Here is a 23,653-nt window from a genome sequence, read left to right as displayed (position 1 = left end):
AATATTAGTCTAATATACTAATCCAATTTATATAGACGGAAAATAATACCTAATGTTAACTGTATCTTTCTTCTCTCTACTTAACTTACGGTCCTTGTCGTATCTGATTATTATATTAGTTAGAAAACTCACCTCGCTCCAACTATTCTAGTTTTTTCTCCTATAGATAGGCTATATAGTATCGTAGAGCGGTTTACTAAATCGTTGCTATAATTTGTACGAGACACTCTATAAGTAGCTTCTATACTCTATCTTCCTACGATGTTGTTTAGCCCGATTTTACTGCATTTATATAGGAATATTTCGAAGGGTAATGGGATAAGCGACTAGACTAGGGCTAGAGGTTTCGTTTAGACTAGAGAATATTAGAAACTATACTATAATGACCTTGTTAGCTAATGTGAAATCTCGATATAGAAAACTCCTATTATAGCGGTATAGAGAAGTAATAAGACTTACCTATACTGAGTAAGGCAATAGTAGTATTAATAATGGTCTAGCCATCCTATTATATAGCTTCTACAACTTAGCCGAGTTGACTACCTAAATATAGGTATAGTTAGAGAAGGAGAAGATGTCTTAGCTAGGGCCGCTTAACTATAAAGAGCTCTAGGCTCTAGCTAGGTAGGTCACATCCCTTAGAAGACTCTAGTTGTTAGTAGGAAAATATATCCACTATAAAAAGCTATAAAGCCTATAGAGGTTTATAGTAATTAGTAAGCAGGTAGCTATATTAGTTTAATAGGTGAGAAAAAAACTAGTACAATATTACCTTTAGGTTGATAGAGGTTTTTAGTAGGTAGCTATGAAACCTATTGATAGGTGAGACAGTAGCGTACCGCTGAGCTATAAAAGATTCTAATGCCTCTGGCAATGATGTATACTGCTAAGAGAAGGAGTTAAGTCTGCTATAGCTACATTACCCCTAGCTTAAGGACCTAGATAACAGTGGTAGCTATACCCCTCAACTGCTTATAACGCCCTTGCTACTTTAGTATTTTATAGTGCCATTGTCTCCGCAGTTATAGAAGAGTTAGGTATCCTTATACCTAAAAGATAAGGAGCGAGCCTAAGTACAATAACGTATAGGATTCTTACAATGATTAGAGCGACTCTAAATATAACGACGTACAAGGTTATATCGGTAATTGTCTAGTTAGTTGATTAGGGTCCTATTGTAGTCGGCTCGCCTATAAAACCCTATACTAGGTAGTATAAAAACTAGCTAGTTCCATCGATAGTTAGCTAGGCGGAAAGGATAGGGCGGATATTAGGTAGATGCCAACAATATAGCTAGACATTATCCTAAGGAGGTCTACTTACTAGGGCTATAGATATTACATGCTTACAAGCTACACTGTTCATAGTTTATAGCTAATAGCTTTAGGTAAGACCTAGGCCGTATCTCCTCTATAGCAGATACTTACTATCCTATATAGAAGCAATAGTAGATTGTAGGATAGACGCTTCGCTATTTGGGAGTATATTAGGTCTTGTCGGAGAAGTCTAAATATAGTTAGAAGCTAATGTCGGGTATAGATGTAGTATAATACTAGGTTCAACGGGATTGTAAAGCGATAAGAAGACTAGACTTATAACGACTTAAGCCCCTAGTCCCTAGGCTATACTATTCGCTTCGTTATAGCTTCGAAGCGACTAGGATCTTAGGGATATATAAAGCAGGGGTAGCGGTAGTATAGTTAGGTAAATAGGAACGATAGGATAGTAGGGGGTAGCTAGGAAACAAGGTGGAGGAGAGGTAGAGGGGAGGTAGCTATCTGCTATAGAATATAGCTAGGACAAAGAAGGTGCGATAGGCTAAACCTAGAAAGTATTCCCACCTTCTTTTTATAGCACTACTCTAGCCACTTTGAATATATAGTACTCGACAGTGACAAGGGCGCTAGATATAGACGATTAGAGCTCTTAGTATCTAGATCTGATATATAGGCTTATAAAAAGACGAGAGTATAACCCTTATATATATATAGTCTACGATAGTAATACTATACTATCTTGACACTACCCTAGAGTATAATCAAAGAGAAATGGTATACTATAAAATCTAGGATATATATAGTCCTTTGTTATATAAAAGAAATATTATATTTGATATAGAAATACTGTTCTCCGCTACTAGCGACTATCTATACTTATTGGCTCGAGATTCTTAGGAGGCCTATAATCTTACGACGATTTTATAGCTTGTAGATTAGGTACTCTAAGATAGGCTCTAGTTTTCTGCCATTGCTTAGAGTCTCTAGGTAAGATACTATAGCGAAAACCTAGTAAATATAGGAAACGTATTGTATAAACAAACTATCTAGCTTAGTAAACTACAGCGCTTGTCCTTCTTAAAGCTTTGTCTAGAGAACATTGCTAACCTTAAATAAGGACCAATAACCTATATTTGGAGGTTATTAGTAGCTAATAAAAGTATAATTAATATAAAATACTTCTATATTTACTAACCTATTAGAAAAGGACATTATCTTAGCCCACTTTAGTAAATTTGAACCAAGATTAACTATACTTAGCTAGTTATAGTCGATCCTAAATATATAGATAACCTGTTAGTCGAAACTCTCGTCAATCCTAGTAGCTATAACTCGAAGTAATAGATCTTTTTAATGTTTTACGATCTTTAGTGCAATATAGAAATAGACCGACGGTACAATATAGTTATCGTCTCTTTGAACATCGAGTATAGAAACATTTATAACGTCGGCTTTAGGGTTATCTCTAAGACGTAGGTCTTATCGCTAAGTAAGACTAGGATAGATGTTCTTAAGGCACTGGAATCTTTCGTAGTTTACTAGGTTAGTAGACTTGAAACATCTTGCGAATAGAAATACAATTATTTACCGAAAGTTTTCTTTCTTAATTAGCATCGAAGCGGCATTTTATAAGTTTATTGAGAGAACCTCTGTTTTAAACTACCTATTTCAGTTGTTAGAGCAACAAATGTAGTAAAAGTAGAAATAAATGGTTTTAGGTACTTATACTTATCCTCTCTAAGCAAAGTAAATACTATATTGAGCGTACTATACTCCTTTACGATCTTTAGAAAATAGAGACCCTGGTAGATGTTCGGTAGACCCTTCTTCGCTTCCTATCTGTCCGCCAATGCTAGATCGTTGTCTTGTTTTTAGCTTTGACTTACAATTGTCTTCTTAATCGTAGATAGAGCAGTAGTAGATAGAGGTGCCCCGTTCGCAATAGACTAAACTCTACTGACGTAGGATAGTAGGGGAATTGGGGTTATCGACCTCTATAGCTATAGAATAGTAGGCCTCGTACTCCCTCCTAGTTTCTTCTATCTAGTCGAAGTTGCTTATAATTCTATAAGCTTAGTACAATTAGCGTAGACCTGAAATATAAACTATAGAGCTCGACGCTCTACAATAATTCTTGCTTTAAACTAGCCTCGATCTAACTTAGAATTGCTAAGACTATATATTACGAGGATAGATAGAGCAAACGTCTAGCTAGTAGCGACGATATAGTGTAAGACTATAAGACTTATTAGTACTAAACGAGATAGGCGCTAGACATCGAGGTAGTCTTTAGTGTAGATCTTGATTACTAGGATCAATTTAGGTTTTATATACTCGTCCTATAACCAGGTATATAGGAAGATAGGGGAAGTGATAATTGTATACACTACTTACTATATATTTATAGAGTCAATGTACTTCCTAACTAACGAGATTTATAACTATCTAGAGGGGAAGGAGAAGTTTCAATAAGCAATTATAGCCTCGTTGAAAGCCTTATCTATAAGAAACCCCTTATTGTCAATATCAAAGAGCAGATAAAGCAACATCTTTCTAAGGCTTTAGTACTCTGAGTAAGCTACGTCGGTTAGTCGAGTGTAAATAATATCTAAAGTAGGGAAAAGGGCTTATAGAGTATTAAGAAGACGGAAATCTAGGCTAATATCTAGATCGACCAGTGCACTTTTCTGCTACTCAACTAGCATCCCCCGAATCTAAGCAATATCTTAAAGATATTGGAAATAATACTAGCCCTAGTTCCGTATATTAAATATAAGATTAGAGCAGTTCAATTTCTTAATAAGACAGAAGCGATATAGCCGCTTAGCTATATGCCTAGAATACCTAGCTATCTTTTATTGCTATAGTATATCGCCAATAAGTATAGTAACGAATAGATAGACAAGAGTGCTCTTTCTATTTCTACTGATCTATATTGATATCCCTACATCTAGCTCAGTTATATAAGCTAGTAATTCTAGGGTATTTGACAAGTCTAAGCCGAAAGGACTAAGTGTAACTAGGATAACGTTTAAACAACGTTCCCTAATGTACTTAGGGAAGAATTGATAGAATAGGTAGATGCCTATAATCGAACGATATATTGTTCAATATAGCCTAAATTCATCGACAAACATCTAGAGTAGTAGAGACTAAACCTCCTTATCTACCCAATTGTCTATAAAATGCTAATAGGAGAAGGTTAAGAGCTCGAGCTCGTTATATAATAGCGATATTACTACTATAGGCCAGAACTATACCTACTATATATTCTAGAAGTACCGGACTATAAAAGGCATAGTTAGTAACGTTTTAATAAGCTAGGAATTAGGGTCGAAATAATAGTCGATTAGGACATTGTTAAGTTGCCTAAGAACTTAACTTAGCTTTAGATAGGTCAAGTTGTCTTTAACGAGGAAGAGTTCCTTATAGTTAACTTCGCACTATAAAATATAGATAGATTATCTAACTGCCTTTATTGTAGGAGTGAAGGTATCGAGTATAAGGGCCTCTTAGATTAGGATTATCTCTTCCTCTATCTTACCTTCCTCTTGCGCCTTACTAGTGTAGTTAAGACTATAGTAGGTGACCTTTCTAATATAGGCTATTTTATAGTACACCTTAATGTACCTATAGCTAGTCTTCCTATATCTATACTAGAAAACGAAGTTAGATAGGAAGAGTAGAATGCTATTTAGGTACTTAAAGAAGCGGCCCAATGTTGTCTATAGAGATTGACCCTACTATAGCAACTCCTAAGGGTCCTAGATAGGCCGGTCTATATAGACAGCTATACCTCGGTACACCTTCTTACAAATATCTAGAGAGCCTAGTAGTGTCTTGAACGTATATCGTAGGTCAAAAGCGAGTAGCTCTTCCTTGTAGCTTGCTTTATTAGGGAGCTAGATTATATTAAGCGGAAGGACATGAGACTAGAGCTTACTAAGAAGAAGGCTACGATGAAAGTTGTTGAGGAGTATATCCTTAAAACTAGGTAATAAGCGTAACTCGTTAAGATTATCGACGGTCCTAAGGATATTTACTAGTTGCTAGTAGGCCTATTGGGAGATATTGTTTTTCTATAGCTATAATATAAGGAGGTCCTAGAATTAGCTAGTCCTAATATCTTTTTGGTAAAACGGAACCTCGGTTATACTATTAGCCAGTTGACAATAGGAGTAAAGCGGTGGCGGAGTCTTGTCATTGTCTAAGGTTGTAGATAATATAGTCTCTGTTGTATCTAGTTCTAGTTTAGGATAATTGTCTAGGTCTCCGAAACCAATATCCTGACCTAGGTCCTTATAGCTAGGCCCAACATTGAAGAGGCCTAGTTAAATTGGCTATATCCTATTGTCGCCTTTATCTATTGTAGATCTATCTTCCTTTAAGGTACGACTCTTGTTATCTCTGTCCTCGTTATAGGCCACCTAGCTAAGTACAGTGTCTACTACGTCCAAGGTCGTCGTTTCTAGGGCTAGGTTTTTATAGTCACTCTGACTCTTTTGCTCCTAGTTCATTGCGTCGTCTAGTACCTCTAGTATCGCTTCGACGTCTATATCGAATATATTGATGGTCTCTATCTATATAGTAGTTCCACTTCGGTTAATATAAGGGGCAGGATCGTTTTATATCGACGAAGGTAGCAGTCTTGTCGCTAGCTCCTAACTAGCTACTATTTACTTAAAGGCTTTGTGTAACGTGCTAGCCTTATAGCGTCTATAGATAAGCGTACGATGTTCTATTCAACTACCTTAAGGAAAGAAAAAGGAGAAGTATAGGCTACGGTCCCTGTATATAGAGTTTTTTAGGGGCTTGCGAAGTAGGTTCGGACCGACGTTATTTTGGGCGTAAGGCGGGCTTGCTACAGGTCTGTCCCGGGGCCGCTATAGATCCTAGGCGTAGCCCTATATACCTAGCCTAGGTATAGCCCGGTCTATAATATACCCCCTTTGCCCCGTTGGGTAGCTGAATTGGAGTATACGTAACGTCGTATTGAGCGTGGTTTAGGTCCGGCGTAGCGCTAGTCGTGATAGACGCCGGTACCTGTTGTCCGGTTGTATAGCGCCTGCTTTGCTATTGGGGTAGTCTAGCGTAGTTGCCTGTTGAGGCTTTGCTACTCGTGGCTATCCTATTGCCTAGGCTCAAGTTGTTTATTTATATCGTTTAGTAAGCCGCTAATTGGCCTTTCCTCGCTTTGTACATTTATATATTGCAACTACGTTGTACTAAGCGTACTTATTGATTATATACGATCTAACCCCACCTACTGTTATTTAAACCTCTCCTCCTATATAACTTGACTTTTTTATATTTTCTTCCTATATCTAATATACGTCTCTCCTTCCTCCTCTACGATCTATTCTTCTCCCTTCTTACACGGTGATATCGTTCTCCCTATCCCGCCTTATATACGTTTCTTTTCTTTTACGCTCCTACCTCGCGTCTACCTATACCTTCGAGTACGTTGTTTATTACTGTCTTAGCTTCTATAAAAGTCTCTTCGTCCCTCTCCTCGATAACGATATAGTTTTGAAACTCGTTTACTATATTCATATATAGGAACATTAAAATGTTAGTCGCTACCGCTGCTCTTAGAGGTAGTGGTATAGGCTACTATCCTAGTAGTGATAATAACGAAGATTGTAATGTAAGTGCTTCTAGGACGACTTTGCTATAGATCTAAGTCGTTCGCTAACTATAACGTTATAGAACTAAAATAAACGTTAGAAGAATAATAAACTATCGATTAGTAGGTTTATTATTAAAGGAGACTCTAATAACGAAGAAAATGAACTACTTTCTAATAAGGGAGAGTTCTATATATAGTATATCGTTCACCTTTTTAGTAGTACCAAGGTCGAATATACCCCTAGTTGTAGTAAATCTTATAAAGAATGTTGGAGGGCCTATACTATATACAAGTAGGACTCTGTATTGTAGGTAATAAACCCTTGCCTTCGGTCTAGTCTAAAGAAAATCTTTAAGGTATACGATATAGGCTAGGCTATTGAGACCCTAGCTCGAAAGAAGACGAGCTTGTAGCTTGTTCGTTATATAGTCCTTAAACGCGAATTCTAGAAGCTAATATAGTCTTTCTAGACCGCTTTTAACAATGTATAGACATATTGTGTTCCTATTTAGCTAGTATTGCTCCCTTCGTCTACTACCGAGTAGACCTCGACTTATACTGTCCTTTAGACCTTGGTCGCCTCCTCCGCTACGTTGAGCTATTATAGGGCTTTAGTGCCCTATAATTCGCCTACCTCTTCCCTAGACTACTTTGCCTAGCTAGCTATCCGTCTAACTTATCGCTTAATAAGTAACGAAGAAGCCTACTAATACGATATATACTATTTAGTCGACGTTATTACAATAGTCGTTAATACTAATAACCGTCTTGTTGACTACGTTTTAAGCTCGTTGTAGTCTAGCCCCTCTTTGTAAGGCGGCTATAGTACGATTTTTACTAGGTACAACATTGCCTTGGTTCTCTTCGTCCTATGTCCCTAGCGTTGTCTATCCTCTCCCCTTAAGAACTTCGTCTATATCCCTTAAGAGTATATTGATCCTTTACCTTAGACCCCTAGTAGGTTTAATAGATAGCCGATTATAGAGGTACTTTCGTCGTTTAACGAAGGTGTCGAGTACCTACTTGCTAGCGATATAGTGCTATCTAAAGACAAAGAGGCTATAGAGTAGGGCTAGAGACGGCTTTGTCCTTTGCTATAGCTTTGCTCCTACTTTATCCTATGCCTTGACCTGTTATTGAACCAACCTACCGACTAGAGCAGTTGTAGTAACTTTGATATTCGCCTTCGCCCTACCTCGGAGATCTTAGAGTAGGTAATACATTGGCCATCAACCCTACTTCCCTTTAGTTTACGCCTAGGTATCCCGTAGTACTATAGGATTGACGCTAGGGTAAGGTTGGAGGACTATCTATATCTAAGGGAGGAGACCTAGTTGGTACATTGGGGCCTCTCTACATTTATATTTTTCTTATTGTTCTTTCGTAATAAGGTTATAGCTAGATATATCGAGGTGACTATACGCCTAGTAGTGCTATTGAGCTATATTCGTTTTATCGTTGTTGTTTCTTATAGGGTAGTCTATATATAAACATTGCGTTTTCCTTTCCTCCTCTAGTTCGACGCTAGCCTATCGTTGTATTGTATATCTCCCTATTCTCGTTCGAACTTGTCGAGTATAGTAGTATCTAAGAAGTTCTTTAGGGGCTCCTATATTAGTTTGTTGTAACCTACCTACTTGACGTATATATCGCGGTTGTTTCCCCTTCCTCTAACGTTCTAAGCTTTAAAGATCGCCTTTACCCTATATTTCTACTAAGGAATATCCTCTTTCGATATAACCTATATAGGGTCTAGCTACTTATTTATAACTTTCTACAAAGGGAGTAGATTAGAGGCTATTTACTCGACTAGATCGATATAGAAGGTTGGGTATAGACCATTTAGTATATTGAACGTCATTGTCAAGGGGGTAAATACCGCGACTACCTTATACTTAGTATTTAGCTAGTCGAGTTTCTTACTAGGGCGGTTCATCTTTATATTGTATAGAGAGAACTATACCTTGTCCTCTACCTTAAACCTCTTAGCTAGGTGGCGAAAGCGGTTTATATTCGCTTATTGCTACTACTATATATATGTAATAGCTATTTAGGTCTACTCTATTCCCTTCTTTAGATAGTAGAGGAACTTGGTAGTATAGCCCTCTAAGGTCGCTATAGGCGTCGTTAGGATCGTAATAAGTTGTATAGGGCTTATATCGAACCTATAGAGGAGGTAGTTTAAGCTTACCTCAGTTATAGACAAGTCTCTGTTATTGAGTATAAACTAGTAGGCTAAGAGGTGTTTAAGCCAGTTATACTATATAAAGGAGACGAAGATTCGGAGGATAGCCTATACCTCTTAGTTGACCTACTTTGTTCCCCTATTCGTCTAGGGATAATAAAAAGTCGATAGAAGCTACTTTACCTCTATCGCCTTATATAGTATAGTCTAGAACCTATTTAACTAGTTCGACCTATAGTTGGTTATAATTTGAGTTAAGAACCTATAGAAGCACTACTATATATTATAGAACTAGAGAGTATACTTTTCTACTCCTATTAAGTATATCGCCTTGAGCTATATATACTTAGAGAGGCGGTCGATAATCATTATAAGGTAGCTAGGCGCCTCCTCGTCTTTTATAGGAAGGTCAGTTATAAAGTCAATAGAGATCTACTTCTAAAAGCGATTAGAGATAGGCAAGGGTTGTAAAAGCCTTTGATATAGCTACTAAGAGATCTTACTCTAGTGGCACTAGTTATAGTTCCTAATGAACTACTTTACATTGGACAATATAAGGTCCTAGTAGTAATCTCTCTAAAGTATTTTAAATAGCCTGTTATACCCTAGGTGTCCTAATATAGCTAAGTTATAGATTCGCTAGATGATTATAGTAGTTAGGGGCTCCTATATAGGGAGCTAGAGATAGCTATAGAACTAGAGTGCGCTTTATATATTAAAGGAGTAGTCTACGATCTAGGTTTATATTATATTCACCTCTTTTAGAAACTTCCGAGCTTCGTTGTAAATGGCTTAGAGCCAATAAGCGTAGTACTCGTCTTCGACAATACCTTTGTCCTATAGGGCTACGAGCTACTTATCTTCGAAGAGCGTCTCTCCTATAGGCAACCTAGCCTCCTTCTATATATTAGTCTAGTATACCTTGATCGGAGGGAGTAGCTAGGCGATATACTAGCTATCTTTAGGCTTATCTTATTTACGTTGAGAGAGTGTATTAGAGTATAAGGCCTAGGATCCTAGCTAGTACTTTAGCTCGAAGTTGAATAGAGAGAGCGTCTCCGTCTATTAGGCCTACTATTTACTAATTAGATATAGCTAAGTAAAGTACTTAAGGTTCTTATAGTCGATTAGGATAGTAAAGAGGGCTACTATACTTCGAAGCTCTGCTAACTAGGCTTTGAGATATAAGATAATAGCTAATAGCTCTTTGTTATAGATAATATAGTTATATTCAATAGAGCTTAGTTTCGTAGAGTAGTAGGCTATAAGGTAAAGAACCCTGTCCTCTCCTTACTAAGATAAGTATCTACTAAGTACTATATTAGAATAGTCTATTTCTACGATCGTCTCTCTCTTAGAATCCTATTAGGCAAAGATTAGCTCTAATATAAATATAGCCTTAAATATATCGAAGGCGTCTTACTCCTTTTTACCCTAGCGGAAGGGGACGTTCTTATAGGTAAGGCGTATTAATAGGGCCGCCTTCTTAGAGAAGTTGAGGATAAAGTCGCAATAGAAATTAGCGAATCCTAGGAAGCTTTATACTCTTTAGACCTTATAGGGTACCTCCTATTCGTAGATAGCCTTGATCTTCTTAGGGTCGAGGCGAATATAGACCTCTATCTCTACAATATACCTTAGGTACTTAACTTCCTTTACTACGAATATATATTTCTTAAAGTCTAGGTTAAGGCCTATATCCCTTAGTCTTTAGAGGACTTTATATACCTTCTTTATATAGTCCTTTCGGCTTCTACTCGAGTATACTAAGATATTGTTAAAGTATATCGTTATATAGTTTTCTAGCGTTAGACCGAGGGCGTTATTAATATATCTCTAGAACGTCGTAGGAGTATCTATAAGCTTAAAAGGGTAGACTAGCTATTCGAATAGTCTAAACCTTGTATAAAACGCTATAAGATACTTATCCCCCTTAGCTATTTAGATATAATAGAATATAGCCCTAACGTCTAGCTTCGTAAGCTATTTAGCTCTAACTAAGGACTAAAGAGTCTCTTTAATTAGAGAGAGCGGGTACTAGTCCTATTTAGTGATCTTGTTCAAAGCTCAGTAGTCTATATAGAACCTCTATCCTCCTTCTAGCTTCTTTATAAAGAGGACTAGGGCGACTACTAATAAGGAGCTTACCTAGATCTATCCTTTATCTAATAGGTCTACGACCTACTTTCGAATCTCTAGGAGATAGTCCCTTAGTATATTATACAAAGGTCTCTATAGAAGCTTAGAAGGTTTTCCGTCTAGGCCTATCTTAAGACGGATATAATAGTTGGCCTCCCTCCGATAGGGGAGGAGGTCGTTCGCCTTCTCTTTATCGAAGAGGTCGGCGAAGTTATATAGCTCCTTTAGCAAAGCGACTTTCGGGTCTAGGTCGGTATTAGGCTAGGAGATAGCTGCTCCTAGTATAGTAGTTATCTTATAGATATTAGTGATAAGGAACGTATCTTATACCCCTTTAGACTTCTTCCTTTATACCCTATAGGCTAAGCCTACGAATACTATACCTATAATTAGGGTAGCGTTAGCTTCCTTCTACTATAAGGAGTACTTATATACTTATAGGCTACTTTGCGAATTGATAGTAAGGACTTTATTAGCTAGGTCTAGTACAATCTTATAATAGTTTATCTAAGAGAGCCCTAATATAATATTATAGGCTAGCCCTAGTACTATATAGAATATAGTAGCACTGATCTACCTATCGATATCCATTGTAATATAGGCGATATATATGATTTTCTTTGTAATTTATACCCCTTTAACTATAATACCTAGGGTATAAGAAGTCGATAGGCTTATTTACTTGATCTCTAACCTCTAATATACTCTTTTACTAATAGCTCTATAGCTTTAGTACCTATTATCTATTTATATATTTATAAAACTAAAGGAGTTTAGAAAAATAGGGATAAGAAAGAGAGGCTTATCTATTCTCTCTTTAATCTTTATAAACTTGTTCTATAAGTAGCTAGGTCCTTTCGGCCCTTATATAAGACTTTATATAGGGGCTACTCTTTTCTCTCCTCCTCCTTAGAGGGAGAGTCCTCCTCTACCTATTCCTTAGCCTCCAACTTGTTAATATCGACCTAAGGAGCTAGTCTCTTAGCTAAGGCAAAGAGATAGATAGCTATAAAGTGGCCTTAGCGTTTATAATAGATATAAGCTCTAGCCTATTAGTGCGCTATATATACCTCGTTACTTACCTACTTCACCTATAGCGTATTTACGCTTTGTTTTCCTCTATTCTACTACTACTTTCTTCTACGACCTTTGTTAGCTCCCCTTTAGGCTAAGGCAATATAGGTTATATTAATCTCAGTTATTAGTATATCTCTATCTATATCCTTCTCTATATCTATATTAGGCCTAGGTCGTTTACCCTAGGACTACTAATGTCGTTCCTCTAAATAGAGGGCCTCTAGGTTAATAACGATCTTATAATACTTTATAATAGCTATAGTATAGTCGTTTTATAGGACCCCCTATCCTACTACGATATACTTCAACTTTAGAGAAAGGTATCGTTATAGTCTAATAAGTTGTATTTCGTCGTTCTAATTAAGTCCTCTAGCTTTCGATAGCTTTGCTTTAAAGTAAACAATGAAAGAGGAGAACAGCTCGTTGTCTCTTTAGTAGAATATATCTAACTCTATCAAGGCTATAACCTACTTATAGAGGTCTATATAGATTATTATAAGATACTTGAGAAACGTTCCTAGGTTATAGTTGTAGCTAGGTCCTCCTAACTTATAGAAGGCTATAACCTTAGCCTAGACCCCCTAGCTAAGGTTTCCCTAAATAAATATCTATTAGTTGTAGAGACCCCTAATAAAGTCCTAGTTCGCTATTAGGACGTACACTATTATAGCCCTCTAGGTAGTAAAGAGCTCCTTTTTACCGTCGAAGGGTTGTCCTATAGGGAGACGCTTCCGCTATATCTAGAGAGTTGCTAGAACTACAGTGTTAGTCGTCGAAGCCTAGGCGTTTACTACTATAGGGGCGTTTATAGTCTGAGCTATAGCGATCTAAGCTATATAGAGTTCCTCAATAGTTACGTTCTAACGTACGATCGTCTCCTATAAGAGTTGGAAGTGTTCGTGGACCTAATCTAGGTCTAGGATCTATAGGACGCCTAGGTTGTTTATAGTAGCGTCTAGCCTACTCGGTACTAACATCGAAACGCTTAGCGTACTACTCTCGTCTATACTTGAAAGTAATAGCTACTCTATCTACGTAAAGGTAGTTGAACTATAACGTACTAGCTTTATAGCGTCTGTAGATAAGCGTACGATGTTCTATTCAACTACCTTAAGGAAGGAAAAAGGAGAAGTATAGGCTATGGTCCCTGTGCGTAGAGTTTTTTAGGGGCTCGCGAAGTGGGTTCGGACCGACGTTATTCCAGGCGCGAGGCGGGCCCGCTATAGGTCCGTCCTAGGGCCGCCGCGGATCCTGGGCGCAGCCCCATATACCTAGCCCGGGTACAGCCCGGTCTATAACACTTTGAACTATTAGAAGATGTTCGATATATTGTAGCTTATAGTATCTATATCTAGTGGTATCGCGCCTTGTTTTATACTATCTCTCTTAGATAGTAGGACTATCTAACGTTATAACTCCTACCTCGTTAGTATATTAGCTATATATAAAATCGTGTACTAGTCTACTATAAAAAGGGAGAGGAGGGTATTCTAGGATCTATCGTTAGCTAAGAAGAACAATAGCGATATTCGACAGTAGTCGATAGACTTGAACTAACCTAGCCTAGGCGGCCTCTAATACGAAGCTACTTTCGTTTTGGCGAGGGCAGAAGTCGACAATATCAGTACTCGATTGACGATCGAAGTTAAGGTATATAGGGCTAAAGTAAGTTTCTAAAGAGAGAGAAACAAGCCTGATATTCGATGTCTTACCTATATAATTAACGATTTTCAAGTTGGCTTCTAGGCTAGGTTCTAAAGTCAGGTATATAGTTACCCTACTATTATAGAATTTATAGGTCTTGATAATAACGTTGTAATAAGATACAACGTCTCTTCGCTGAGGTAGGCGAACTACTAAGATCTCTAAATGTCAAGTGAGATAGAATATTCTTTCCGTTTACTGTAAATTAGCTAGTCTACTAAGAAAATCTTTAAGTATCTAATTCTTCTATCTACTTCTCTTGCTCTCTCTATCTCGTTTATATTATTGGCCTCTAATATATCGCTTTGAAATTAACGACTACCTCTAAGTTTAATCGACGATTATTTGGCTTAATAGTGTTATAGGCGATCGAAGTAGGACTACTTCCTTCTAACGTTATACTAAGCTACTTTTATAGCCCCTATCTACCCCTGTTGGTCAGTTTGTTCGTTAAGCCTAGGGTAACGATAATGTCGGTAGGAGGGTTTCCGATCGATCTAGCGCTAGGGATTGCTAGCTTTCTGGATATATATGCTCTTTGGTATATACGTTTGAACGAGAAGCCTAACCTAACCCCCCCTGATTTTATAGTAGGTTGCTAATCTGTCTTTCTCGTCGAAAAGGCGGTAGGCCAATGGACCTTAGAAGCGAATAGTAGATGGTTAGCTTGGAGGTCGTGCCCTTGGGAAGGGGCATCTATCTAATAGCCTGATAAAGAGGACGAAGGTCGGGGATACTACTAGTAATACCTTATTATCCTAGAAGAGTATATAGTTGGGAAGCAATAGGCGAGTTTTATAGCTAGCTAATAGGAACTCTATATAAACATTATCTAGTATACAACGTAGTAAATTATCTAAAGTAGGGTAGGTTTTATAGCATTTAAGCCTCTAGTCCAATACCGTAGATCAATTAGATATACTAAGGGCTAGTGAATCGTTTTTATAGTACTCTAGCCGCAACGTAGTAAAAATGAATCTTTCGTTACTTAGTAGCTACTAGACTAATATCTTATAGCTCTACTACTAGACTCGATATAATAGGACCGCTAAAGACACAACTAGCTAAGATACTATAGGCAACCCCCTCTATACTACAAGCTTAAACTAGAAGAGCAAGCGTTAGAGTATTAAGAAACATCCTTTGTACTATATTACTATAGATAAGATGTTTAAGACTACTTAATAGCTATAATATATCTCTATACTACGATTTATAAACAAGACTAAGAAATATATTATTTATACCTTTACGATAGTAAGCCTTAACAACGAGAAGTGAAAGTAGGGTAAGATATAGGCTTAGTATAGATTTAATTCTAACTATAACATTTAGAAGTTACTAAGCATTAAGGCTACTAAGGTTAGTCTAGGAGATGTCCTAATCTAGGGCTACGAGGAGTACTAATACTCTTTAGAGAGCTATTTGTAAGTTGTAGTCGAAGGATCGAACTTTCGTATATATAAAGGACTAAAACGATATCTTTACCTACTTTATAGACAGATAGGCTAGCACTAGGATTAAAGAGTTTTCTATTATTATAGTCTAGGTATCTAGCTATATCGACATTGGCTACTTAAGTATATAGGCCTAAGAGTAGTATAGAAGTATATATATAGGTTGCTCCGCTATGAAATGCTATATAAGACACTAACGGTATAGACATCTATACCTAGGTTATAGGCGTTTACAAGATATAGGCCAACGTTGTAGACAAGTATAATAGGAACCTGCCTAAGGAGTATAGCTAGGATAACTAGGAACTGTCCTATATATAGGAGATTATAATGGACTACGATAACTAGGGTAAATGGCCCTCTTCCCTAGACTTTACAATCATTATACTAAAGTCTACGAAGTAGAAAGCAGTAGCTAAATAGCGTTAATTCAAGGACGTTAATAAGAATAGTAAGATCTTTTGCCCTAATGTCGTCCTAGGACCTAGCCTATCTATACAACGCCTAGGGACACCGGATAAAGACGTCGATCGCTAGGCTAGCTCGGATATAGGTTCTAAACCCTACCTAGAACACTTGCTATAGGCTATACTAGGAGTAGAGTTATACCGCGTCAAATATATTGACGAAGAAGAGGATAGAGAGGACGGCTACGAGCTAGAGGATATAGGGGGTAGTAAAGGCGAGTAGGACTATAAGGTAGGAGAGGGATATTTCTAAATCTATACTAGACTATAGCTATAAAATAGAGGAGCTTCGAGTATATAGGATTTATTTATAACTACTAAAGCTGATCTTAACGCTAGATATATATTGCTTATTACTCTATATTAGCTTTTACAACCTACTTAACTTAATACCTAGCTGCCTATTACAATAGATACTACTCCTTTAATGGTCCTTATCTTACTATACTATAAGCTATAGATAAACTCGTAGTTTATAGCGCTAATACCTCAATGTCTTAGAGGTAGCTCACTCGAATATAAAACTACCTCTCAACGATACTTTTCGATATACAACGCCCATTAGTAGCATTTATTCCTAGTTTTGGGTTAACCTATATATCTAATGTCTAGCTATAAAACCTAATATCCAACTGCCCTACCAAGTCTCCTATACAATGCTAAATCTAAAGCAACTTAGAAATATATCAAAGCACTTCTAGATAGTAAACCAAAACTCAATCTATAGACTATAATTTACTAACTGCCTTACACTTATCACCTATACTTTAGAATTTCTCGTTGCCTTCTAAAACTTCCTCCCAACATCACCATTTCCTAAACCTATCCTTCTCCTCCTCCTCTACTACCACTTCCTCCTCTTCCTCCTCTACAACCTCCTATTATATAATATCCTAGACTGATTATCACCTATAAGCACTATATACCCAACTCTATCGAAGTTTCACCTACTAATAAACTTAGCTTTACTTTTCCTTAGCTAGAGAGCGACTTTCAAAGCATTTTTTCTTAATACAATAGTAAGCTAGAAGAAGTAAACGATTACTATAGTAAGAACACTAGTAGAAACGCTAGACGATAGCAAGGCAAACAAAACCTTTAGATTTACTAAGGATCTCGCCTTAAATAGTTTTAAAATAGATAGCTTTTACTATATATTCGATAAAACTATTAAGGCTAGTCTCAAGGACCTAAGTCAAGGGCCAACTACTATACTCCTTGTTAATATAATTGTAAGTATAGACAATAAGACTAAGAACGACTTTAAGAGAGAACTTAAGAAGAACTAGCGTAGATTCTATCTTAAATACCTAGAGGTAGCTCAAGTCCTTCGCCACTCTACTACTAAGATATAAATCCCTTTTAATAGAGAGACTAAAAGCCTTAGCGTTAACCTTCTTAATGTTAATAAGTTCTTAACCAACTTTATTACTATTAGTAAATTCGTTTTACTTTAGAAGCTCAACGTATATCGAAGAGCTAGAAGAGCAACCCTAGTCGTATCGCTATATACTATCGTAATAATGGACACTCTAGACTCCTTTGGAAGGACGCTCTACATTGTTGAGCAGCTCGAAGAGCTAGAGGAGAAGAGAAAGGCTACTACGGCTAAGAAGAGACTAGGAGCATCAACTAAGTCAAAGGGACTTTATAAAAAGTAGAAGACGTAAATATAGGGATAGAAGCAAAGTAGGTTTATTCTACATTTTATAGTCATTGGTTCCTATAACTAAATTATCTTATATAGCAGCTATAAAATACAAGGCTAGATAAGCTATAGATTCTAATATATCGAGTAATACTAAGTCGGAAAGCTAGTTAGAATCCCTAGCTATTAGCGATATTAAGGAGGAAGCTAACGACTAGTGTAATGCTAATCCTAAAGATAGCGTATATAAAGATATAGTATAACTAGAAGAGGATACTGCCTAAGACGATATCGAAGAGATCGCTATAATACACTTCCCATTTTAGGACGGACTCAACGTATCATCGAGTCTACTTCTAATAAAGCGCCAATACACTATTATTAAACAAGAATCGGAACGCCTTAGCCTATTATACACTTCCATCGCTATATTATATCCTTTTAGTATTAACGTTCTTAAACAAGACAACGTAGACCTATACTTCCTCTAGAATATACGATATCCATTGAGTCCTAGCAACTAGGACAAACTTCTATAACCCGTCCTCGCCTATGTCCAAGCATATTAATAGCCTAGCGTATATACAATAGATAAGAATAAGCAGGCTGCCTAGGTAGAATAGAGTTGACCTACAGTAGCAGTTTCATAGGAGTCACCTTACCTAATTTTCCCTTTCCACGAATATAATACATTTCATAGAGTTATAACACTTGACCTTTTCTATAAGTTTAAAGCATTCTATACTAGACTACCTTAGCTAGGGATCATTAGAGACTTAAGGGATAAGGGTTTTATAGGGGGCTACTATACTTGGTTTTATCTTCTATAAGTTTACTATCTTCTATATTAGACTAAATAGTGGTCAACCACTAGCTTAGGAATCAAGGGTTTTATAAGGAATATAGTATATAGATTTATCTTCTCTAGGGTAACAATTAGCTAAGACTGAGATAGGCTACGTACACTATACTAGATTACATTTCAAGCTAAGTAGTCTTCGACTAGATCAATGAGCTTGACTTTACTTAGGGTTTTTACAATAGCTCTATTTTCTTATAGCATTTATAAGGCTATAGATTTACCCTCTAAGTAAGATTAATGTGATAGCGACGTTGATAGGAAGCTAAGTAGGACCCTAGGCCATTCTTCCTTTCCAATGCCGATCTTCCCTAGTCTATAATACTTAGTATAAATAGCGTGAACACTGGTGTAAAATCGCTATAAGTAGGTTGTATATTATATTCTAGCTATATTATATCTATCTTACTTTAGGTAGTAAGTATAGGAAATCCTAGGTCCTTAGCCGGTGTCACTGAAGTGCCCTTGAACCTAACCCCTGAGCAGGTCTGCCAGTGGCTATGGGCGAGGAGGCCGATCCTATAGGACATAGCTACCTGAAGTCCATATCCTATATATACTAGTATATCTATATCGCCTAATATAATATAGATAGAGCATTATATCTAGCTATTATTATTATATTCGATTAAAGCTATAGGGTATTTCGGTATAATAGTATATTGTAGAAGGAGATCCTATGTCTATACAATAACTATATAGGCACCTATATACTGTCTAGGGCATGTCGGGAGGCTTATGTATATGTCGTAAACACTATGACCAGCCGATACAAGTATATCGATTTACACACTATGTTCTAAGCGGGTTTCAGTATGTGTTGCCAAGATCGCTATGTTGGCTAGATCCCTGACCATGTTAGCGTTGCAATATGGTTACAGTTACATGTTGCATGACCCCCCCCTCCCGGCATGGAACCTTGGCCCCGCTCAATCTTTCCAAAAATATGACGCGCATCTTGGGTACAGCAGTGTCCTCTTGCGCGGATCCGCACCTGTTTACTGAACATGCACTACGTAACATTAATCAATTCCCGATTCAGAACACCAACGCTCGACCGGAGGAGGATGGATGCTTGGTGCTCTGAGTCTCTAGTTAAATCCTCTCAGCTTACCGACCAGCACAAAAGGACACCGAGTGCAATGCGCCGCCCTCGCAGGATGCCGGACCCTCGTGGTTTCCTTGTTGGGCGCGGGGAGAGAGACCTCAACGGCCCCGCCCGCTGTTTTCCCGCTGTGCCTCCACCACGGACGGCACCGAACCAACCGGAGAGATCGCATGATGTTTACTGCGTAGTGTAGGTGTTGAGATACAGTATTGTGTAAGCGGCTGGGGAATGATTGATGTGCAGGCTGTATCATGGTTTCCTCCCTCGCTCCCACGGCACGGCGGCAGTTCAGGGACTGCCGCAAGCCCATAGGTGTCTTCGGCCTGCTTGCATTGGTGGGAGACAGATGAATGTTTTCGCGCGTTTTGTTGCTCTCTTCTCGGCACCGATGCTAGGCGCAGCATGCGGCGAGGGCCAACGAATCCAATGGGTTCCCGTCGGCCTGCCACGCCTCCAAACTGCATGGAGGGCCAACTAACACGGTCACTGCCGCCGCAGCTACGACGGGAGACAGGGGCCAATGACTGGCGCGGTCGCTTTCGACGTGAAAACAAAGGGCAAAAACAACGAGTCCACCATCATTTCCCCGGTGGAATGGGTGGTGAATAAAGGACGGCTGCAGCCCAATAAATCCCATTCTCCCGGTTGCATCTCGGGCAAGCGGCCAACACGGTAAACAACACCTCCGCTCCGGGTCGCTGCTGGGCTTGATTATAAGGAGCTTGGTGGCGCCCCTTTCTTCCATGGTCCCGTCGCCTGTTGATGAATGAGCTGTCCTGCCAACAAGGATACCTGGCCCTGTTGCGTTTCCGACCGTCCGCTTTTGAATGCACCTGTTCCCGGAGAACAACCTTGGTCGAGGCAGGCTCATGCGCCCCTGAATTGGTCAAACGGCGACTGCGACGATCTAACGCGACCCTGTTTCCCTGTTCCGCTTCGGCCCTCGCTTGCCAAAACCCGAGATCCCAGATAATCTCGGAGGCGCCAGAAAGGGGAAGAAGGGTGAAAGCGCGCATTTGGCATTGGTTAACACTATCGTTCCCTCGCAACCTCAGAAGGGACCTGGATCGAAGCAAACCACCGTCACCATGTGGGACAGGCTCAAAATCATGATTCCGCACCACGCGGAGAGGCAGGTCGACAACCCGCTGGACGACGACAGGTTACAGGTCGGCCTGGGCCTGAGCTACGGAACCCTGAACACGGCCAAGAAGGGATACAGTTACTCGATCAAGGGTGGGCCGCCTCCGCCGCGGCCACCGCGAGAATTTCTCCAGTCGCGTTAGTGAGTGGTCATTTTCCTCCCTGCCTGTCTGGTGCTGCAGTGCTGCCTGCTGGGGTTGAGGTGGCATGTTGGGCGCGGGGCATTAGGCCTCGTGGGGCCTGCTGGTGGGCTGTGCCTCAGTGGGCTGCAGCTTCCATTGCCCATTTGGGAGGCTGTTGCAACGGCCGCCCACTCAGGGTGCGCTTACACGATGAAGGCGCTCCTTCTCATTATCCTTCCCGTTTCCTTCTCCCAGCCTCACCCGGGAAGCTGCAGTCTGCGCAACTGGGAACATTCCAGTCACACGGGCCCTTGCGCGTGACGAGTTTGGCTCTCCTTTCCTGCACCGCCTGCAATCACCACCTACTGGGAAGCGTGCACGGCGACGCGAAACGCTCCTCTCAAGCAGCGTGCTGACAAGGTCGCCTTCCGCTCCAGCGAGACTGCGACAGCTGTGCGGGAGCTGCCGGTTCGCAATCCCAACCCCAACCCCAAAGGTATCGCCGTTCGCAAGTCCAGTTTCCGTGCCGCGTCCTCTGTTTACCCGGAGGACTCTCCCCCGCTGGCCCCGAAATTCGCAGCAAACGTGGCGACCAAGTACGGCTATCGGTACGGCGGGGGGCTCGATGGCATCTCGCCGCCGAGCTCCCCCGAGCCTGACGCCACGGCCGCCAATCGCTTGCCGCCGGGCGACGTTTCACCGATTGACGAAGATGACCGGCCAGTCTATCCCCGACATGCGGATATCCCGACCACCGATGCTCTGAGAAATGAAGGGTCGGACCGCGGGTATGCGCCAGCACCACGCCAGGGCACCCAGAGCCCTCCGCAGAACCGAGCCGCGACCAGCATCCCCATGCTGCGCCGAGAGCGTCGGCGACAATCCGACGCTGCGGCCCGTGAGGCGCACTCGAGCCATCGCGGGCCGGCGCCGCAGCAGTCCCGGAATCCACCCGGCCGTGAAGGGCCCCGGTGGGATCCACTCACGGGAGAGCGGACAAGCAGCGCCCAGGGCCGGCCTTCCCAAGTCAACCCGGCCGAGTTCGCGCAGAGCCTGGGGTCTGGCCCCGACAATGGATGGGCGCCGTCGCAAAATAGCCCCACCGCTGCCGCTCCGTCCTGGGGCGACCGGGTGCGCAAGATGGCCAAGAAAGCCTCGGCTGCGATAGAAGGGAACACGGACCCCGCCGCCGGCGCTTTCACGTCGAACCGCCCCGGCTGGCGTGGGGCGAGCGGACGGAGCGCCATCGTGGACCCAGTGCACGACACTCGCGAAGTTCCTCCCTTGAAGATTCCGGAAAAGAGTGCCAGGAGAAACAAGGCCCTTGCGGCCGAGTCCAAGCCCACTGGTAACACCCCGGATGGTGGCTCCGCCCGCCGCGGCGAGACCCCGCCCATCAGCCCTCCCCCGTCTGAAACACCGACCAGGTCCGGGCCACTGGACACCATTAGGAGAATCCTCCCCTCGTCCCAGTCGCCATCTGCGAAGCAGACAACCTTCCCGGCCGCTCAGAGATACCCGAGCCCTCCTCTTTCCGGCCACCCGGCGGCAGCAGATGCGCCAGCAGTGGCTGCCAGGGAACTTGCACGGAATAATCTCTACGGACCGCGCGCTCTCCCGAGCCCAACCTTCCCACCCCCTTCGCCCGAGTCCTCGCAACCGATCCGCCGGAAGCCGCCTCCGATGCACACCAACCACCAGCACCAAGCGTCCGTCTCGTCAGTCTACTCCCAGCAGACCGACGCACCGCAGCCCTCTCCATTGCCAGTCCCGGACACGGCCCGGCCGCCGCCTGCTCCTGTCGAGGAGCCATACGTGCAGCCGCCCTCCCGCTTCAGCGTCACCACCTACGCGACCAGCAACACGGGCACGACCCGGGACGACATCGACGACCCTCTCGACGGCAACCAGCCGCCCGTTCCAGCACTACCAGCCGACTTGCAGCAACAACACCCCCTCCAACGCAGGCCTTCATCAGACCACAGCCCCGTAACCTCTCCGATCGACCAGTTCATGACCTCGCCCTTCGCCGAACACACCACCACCACAACCGTGATGCCCAACCCCGCTGTGGCCCGCGTACAGGCGCAAGCCCAGGCCACGGACCGCCCCGCCTGGCGCGCCAGCGTCTCCGACGTGAACAAGAGCCTGCCGCCGGCGCCGCCGGAGCAGTCGGCCGGCGAGGCGCAGGACCGCGTGGCGCTGCTCGAGGCGCGGCTGCGCGCGCTCGCGAACCGGCGCATAAACATCAACCGGTCCATCACGCAGATGACGGAGCTGATGCCGACCGACAAGCTGATGAACAGCGCCGAGGTGATGCGCAAGCGCGAGGCCGAGAAGCGCAAGGTCGAGGCCCTGCGCGCCGAGCTCGCCGAGGTCCAGCGCGAGGAGCACGAGCTGGGCCTCAAGCTGCACCGCGCGTACAAGCGGCTTGATCGCGAGGCCGAGTGGGAGCCTACCACGCTTTGGGTCCGGAGGGTCACCGGGTGAAGAAGGGTTGGAAAGCCGGGGTTGGAACTGCGGAGTTTATTTTCGTACAACTCCCGGTTGGCTCAGGCCTATCAACCGGTTGGGAATGGGGTAAAGATGGCTTCTCTTGGTCTTTGATTTTGAGCGTTGTACTTGGCCTTGGTTTGGCTTTCTGTCTGCCATGTGTTGTTCCCTGTCCAAGTAGACGGGGGTACGCGGGAGGGGGGAGGGGGGAAATGTGCTGTATGGAGCATTGCGATGGCCATGGTCGTCGTCGCGTCACGTCTTGCTTTTTGGGCTGGGAGATGGTGCTTTGCTGAGCATTGCGTGTTGAGTGTTGAGAGGGTTCTCTTGTTTTTGCGTTCTCGT

The 23,653-nt window shown here is 41.7% G+C and overlaps 2 protein-coding genes across 2 annotated transcripts; one reads left to right on the top strand and one right to left on the bottom strand.

The window, feature by feature from the left end:
• Positions 1 to 10,660: 10,660 nt before the first annotated feature.
• THITE_2047874 (uncharacterized protein) lies at positions 10,661 to 10,897 on the bottom strand (the record flags this gene model as incomplete). The annotated part of the gene is made up of 2 exons (XM_003652943.1): positions 10,661 to 10,765; positions 10,811 to 10,897. Coding segments are annotated over 2 exons (192 nt in total), but the record flags the coding sequence as incomplete, so codon positions are not given.
• A 9,633-nt stretch (positions 10,898 to 20,530) lies between these two features.
• On the top strand, positions 20,531 to 23,341 carry THITE_2114887 (uncharacterized protein). The gene is made up of 2 exons (XM_003652942.1): positions 20,531 to 20,835; positions 21,253 to 23,341. Exons 1-2 carry the CDS (start codon positions 20,639 to 20,641, stop codon positions 23,303 to 23,305), a joined length of 2,250 nt encoding a protein of 749 aa, XP_003652990.1. The 5' UTR covers positions 20,531 to 20,638; the 3' UTR covers positions 23,306 to 23,341.
• The last annotated feature ends 312 nt before the right edge of the window (positions 23,342 to 23,653 follow it).

This window comes from Thermothielavioides terrestris, chromosome 2, assembly GCF_000226115.1.
Source record: "Thermothielavioides terrestris NRRL 8126 chromosome 2, complete sequence".
In the NCBI taxonomy this organism is placed as follows: Eukaryota; Fungi; Ascomycota; class Sordariomycetes; order Sordariales; family Chaetomiaceae; genus Thermothielavioides; species Thermothielavioides terrestris.
Note: the sequence above shows the minus strand (reverse complement) of the source record. Positions and strands in the feature narration are given on the sequence as shown.

Bases quoted from the DNA above. Each gene is read 5' to 3' on its own strand.
- THITE_2114887 (XM_003652942.1), top strand. From the start codon at position 20,639: ATGTGGGACAGGCTCAAAATCATGATTCCGCACCACGCGGAGAGGCAG. The intron at 20,836-21,252 runs GTGAGTGGTCAT...CTTCCGCTCCAG, and splicing joins GAATTTCTCCAGTCGCGTTA to CGAGACTGCGACAGCTGTGC.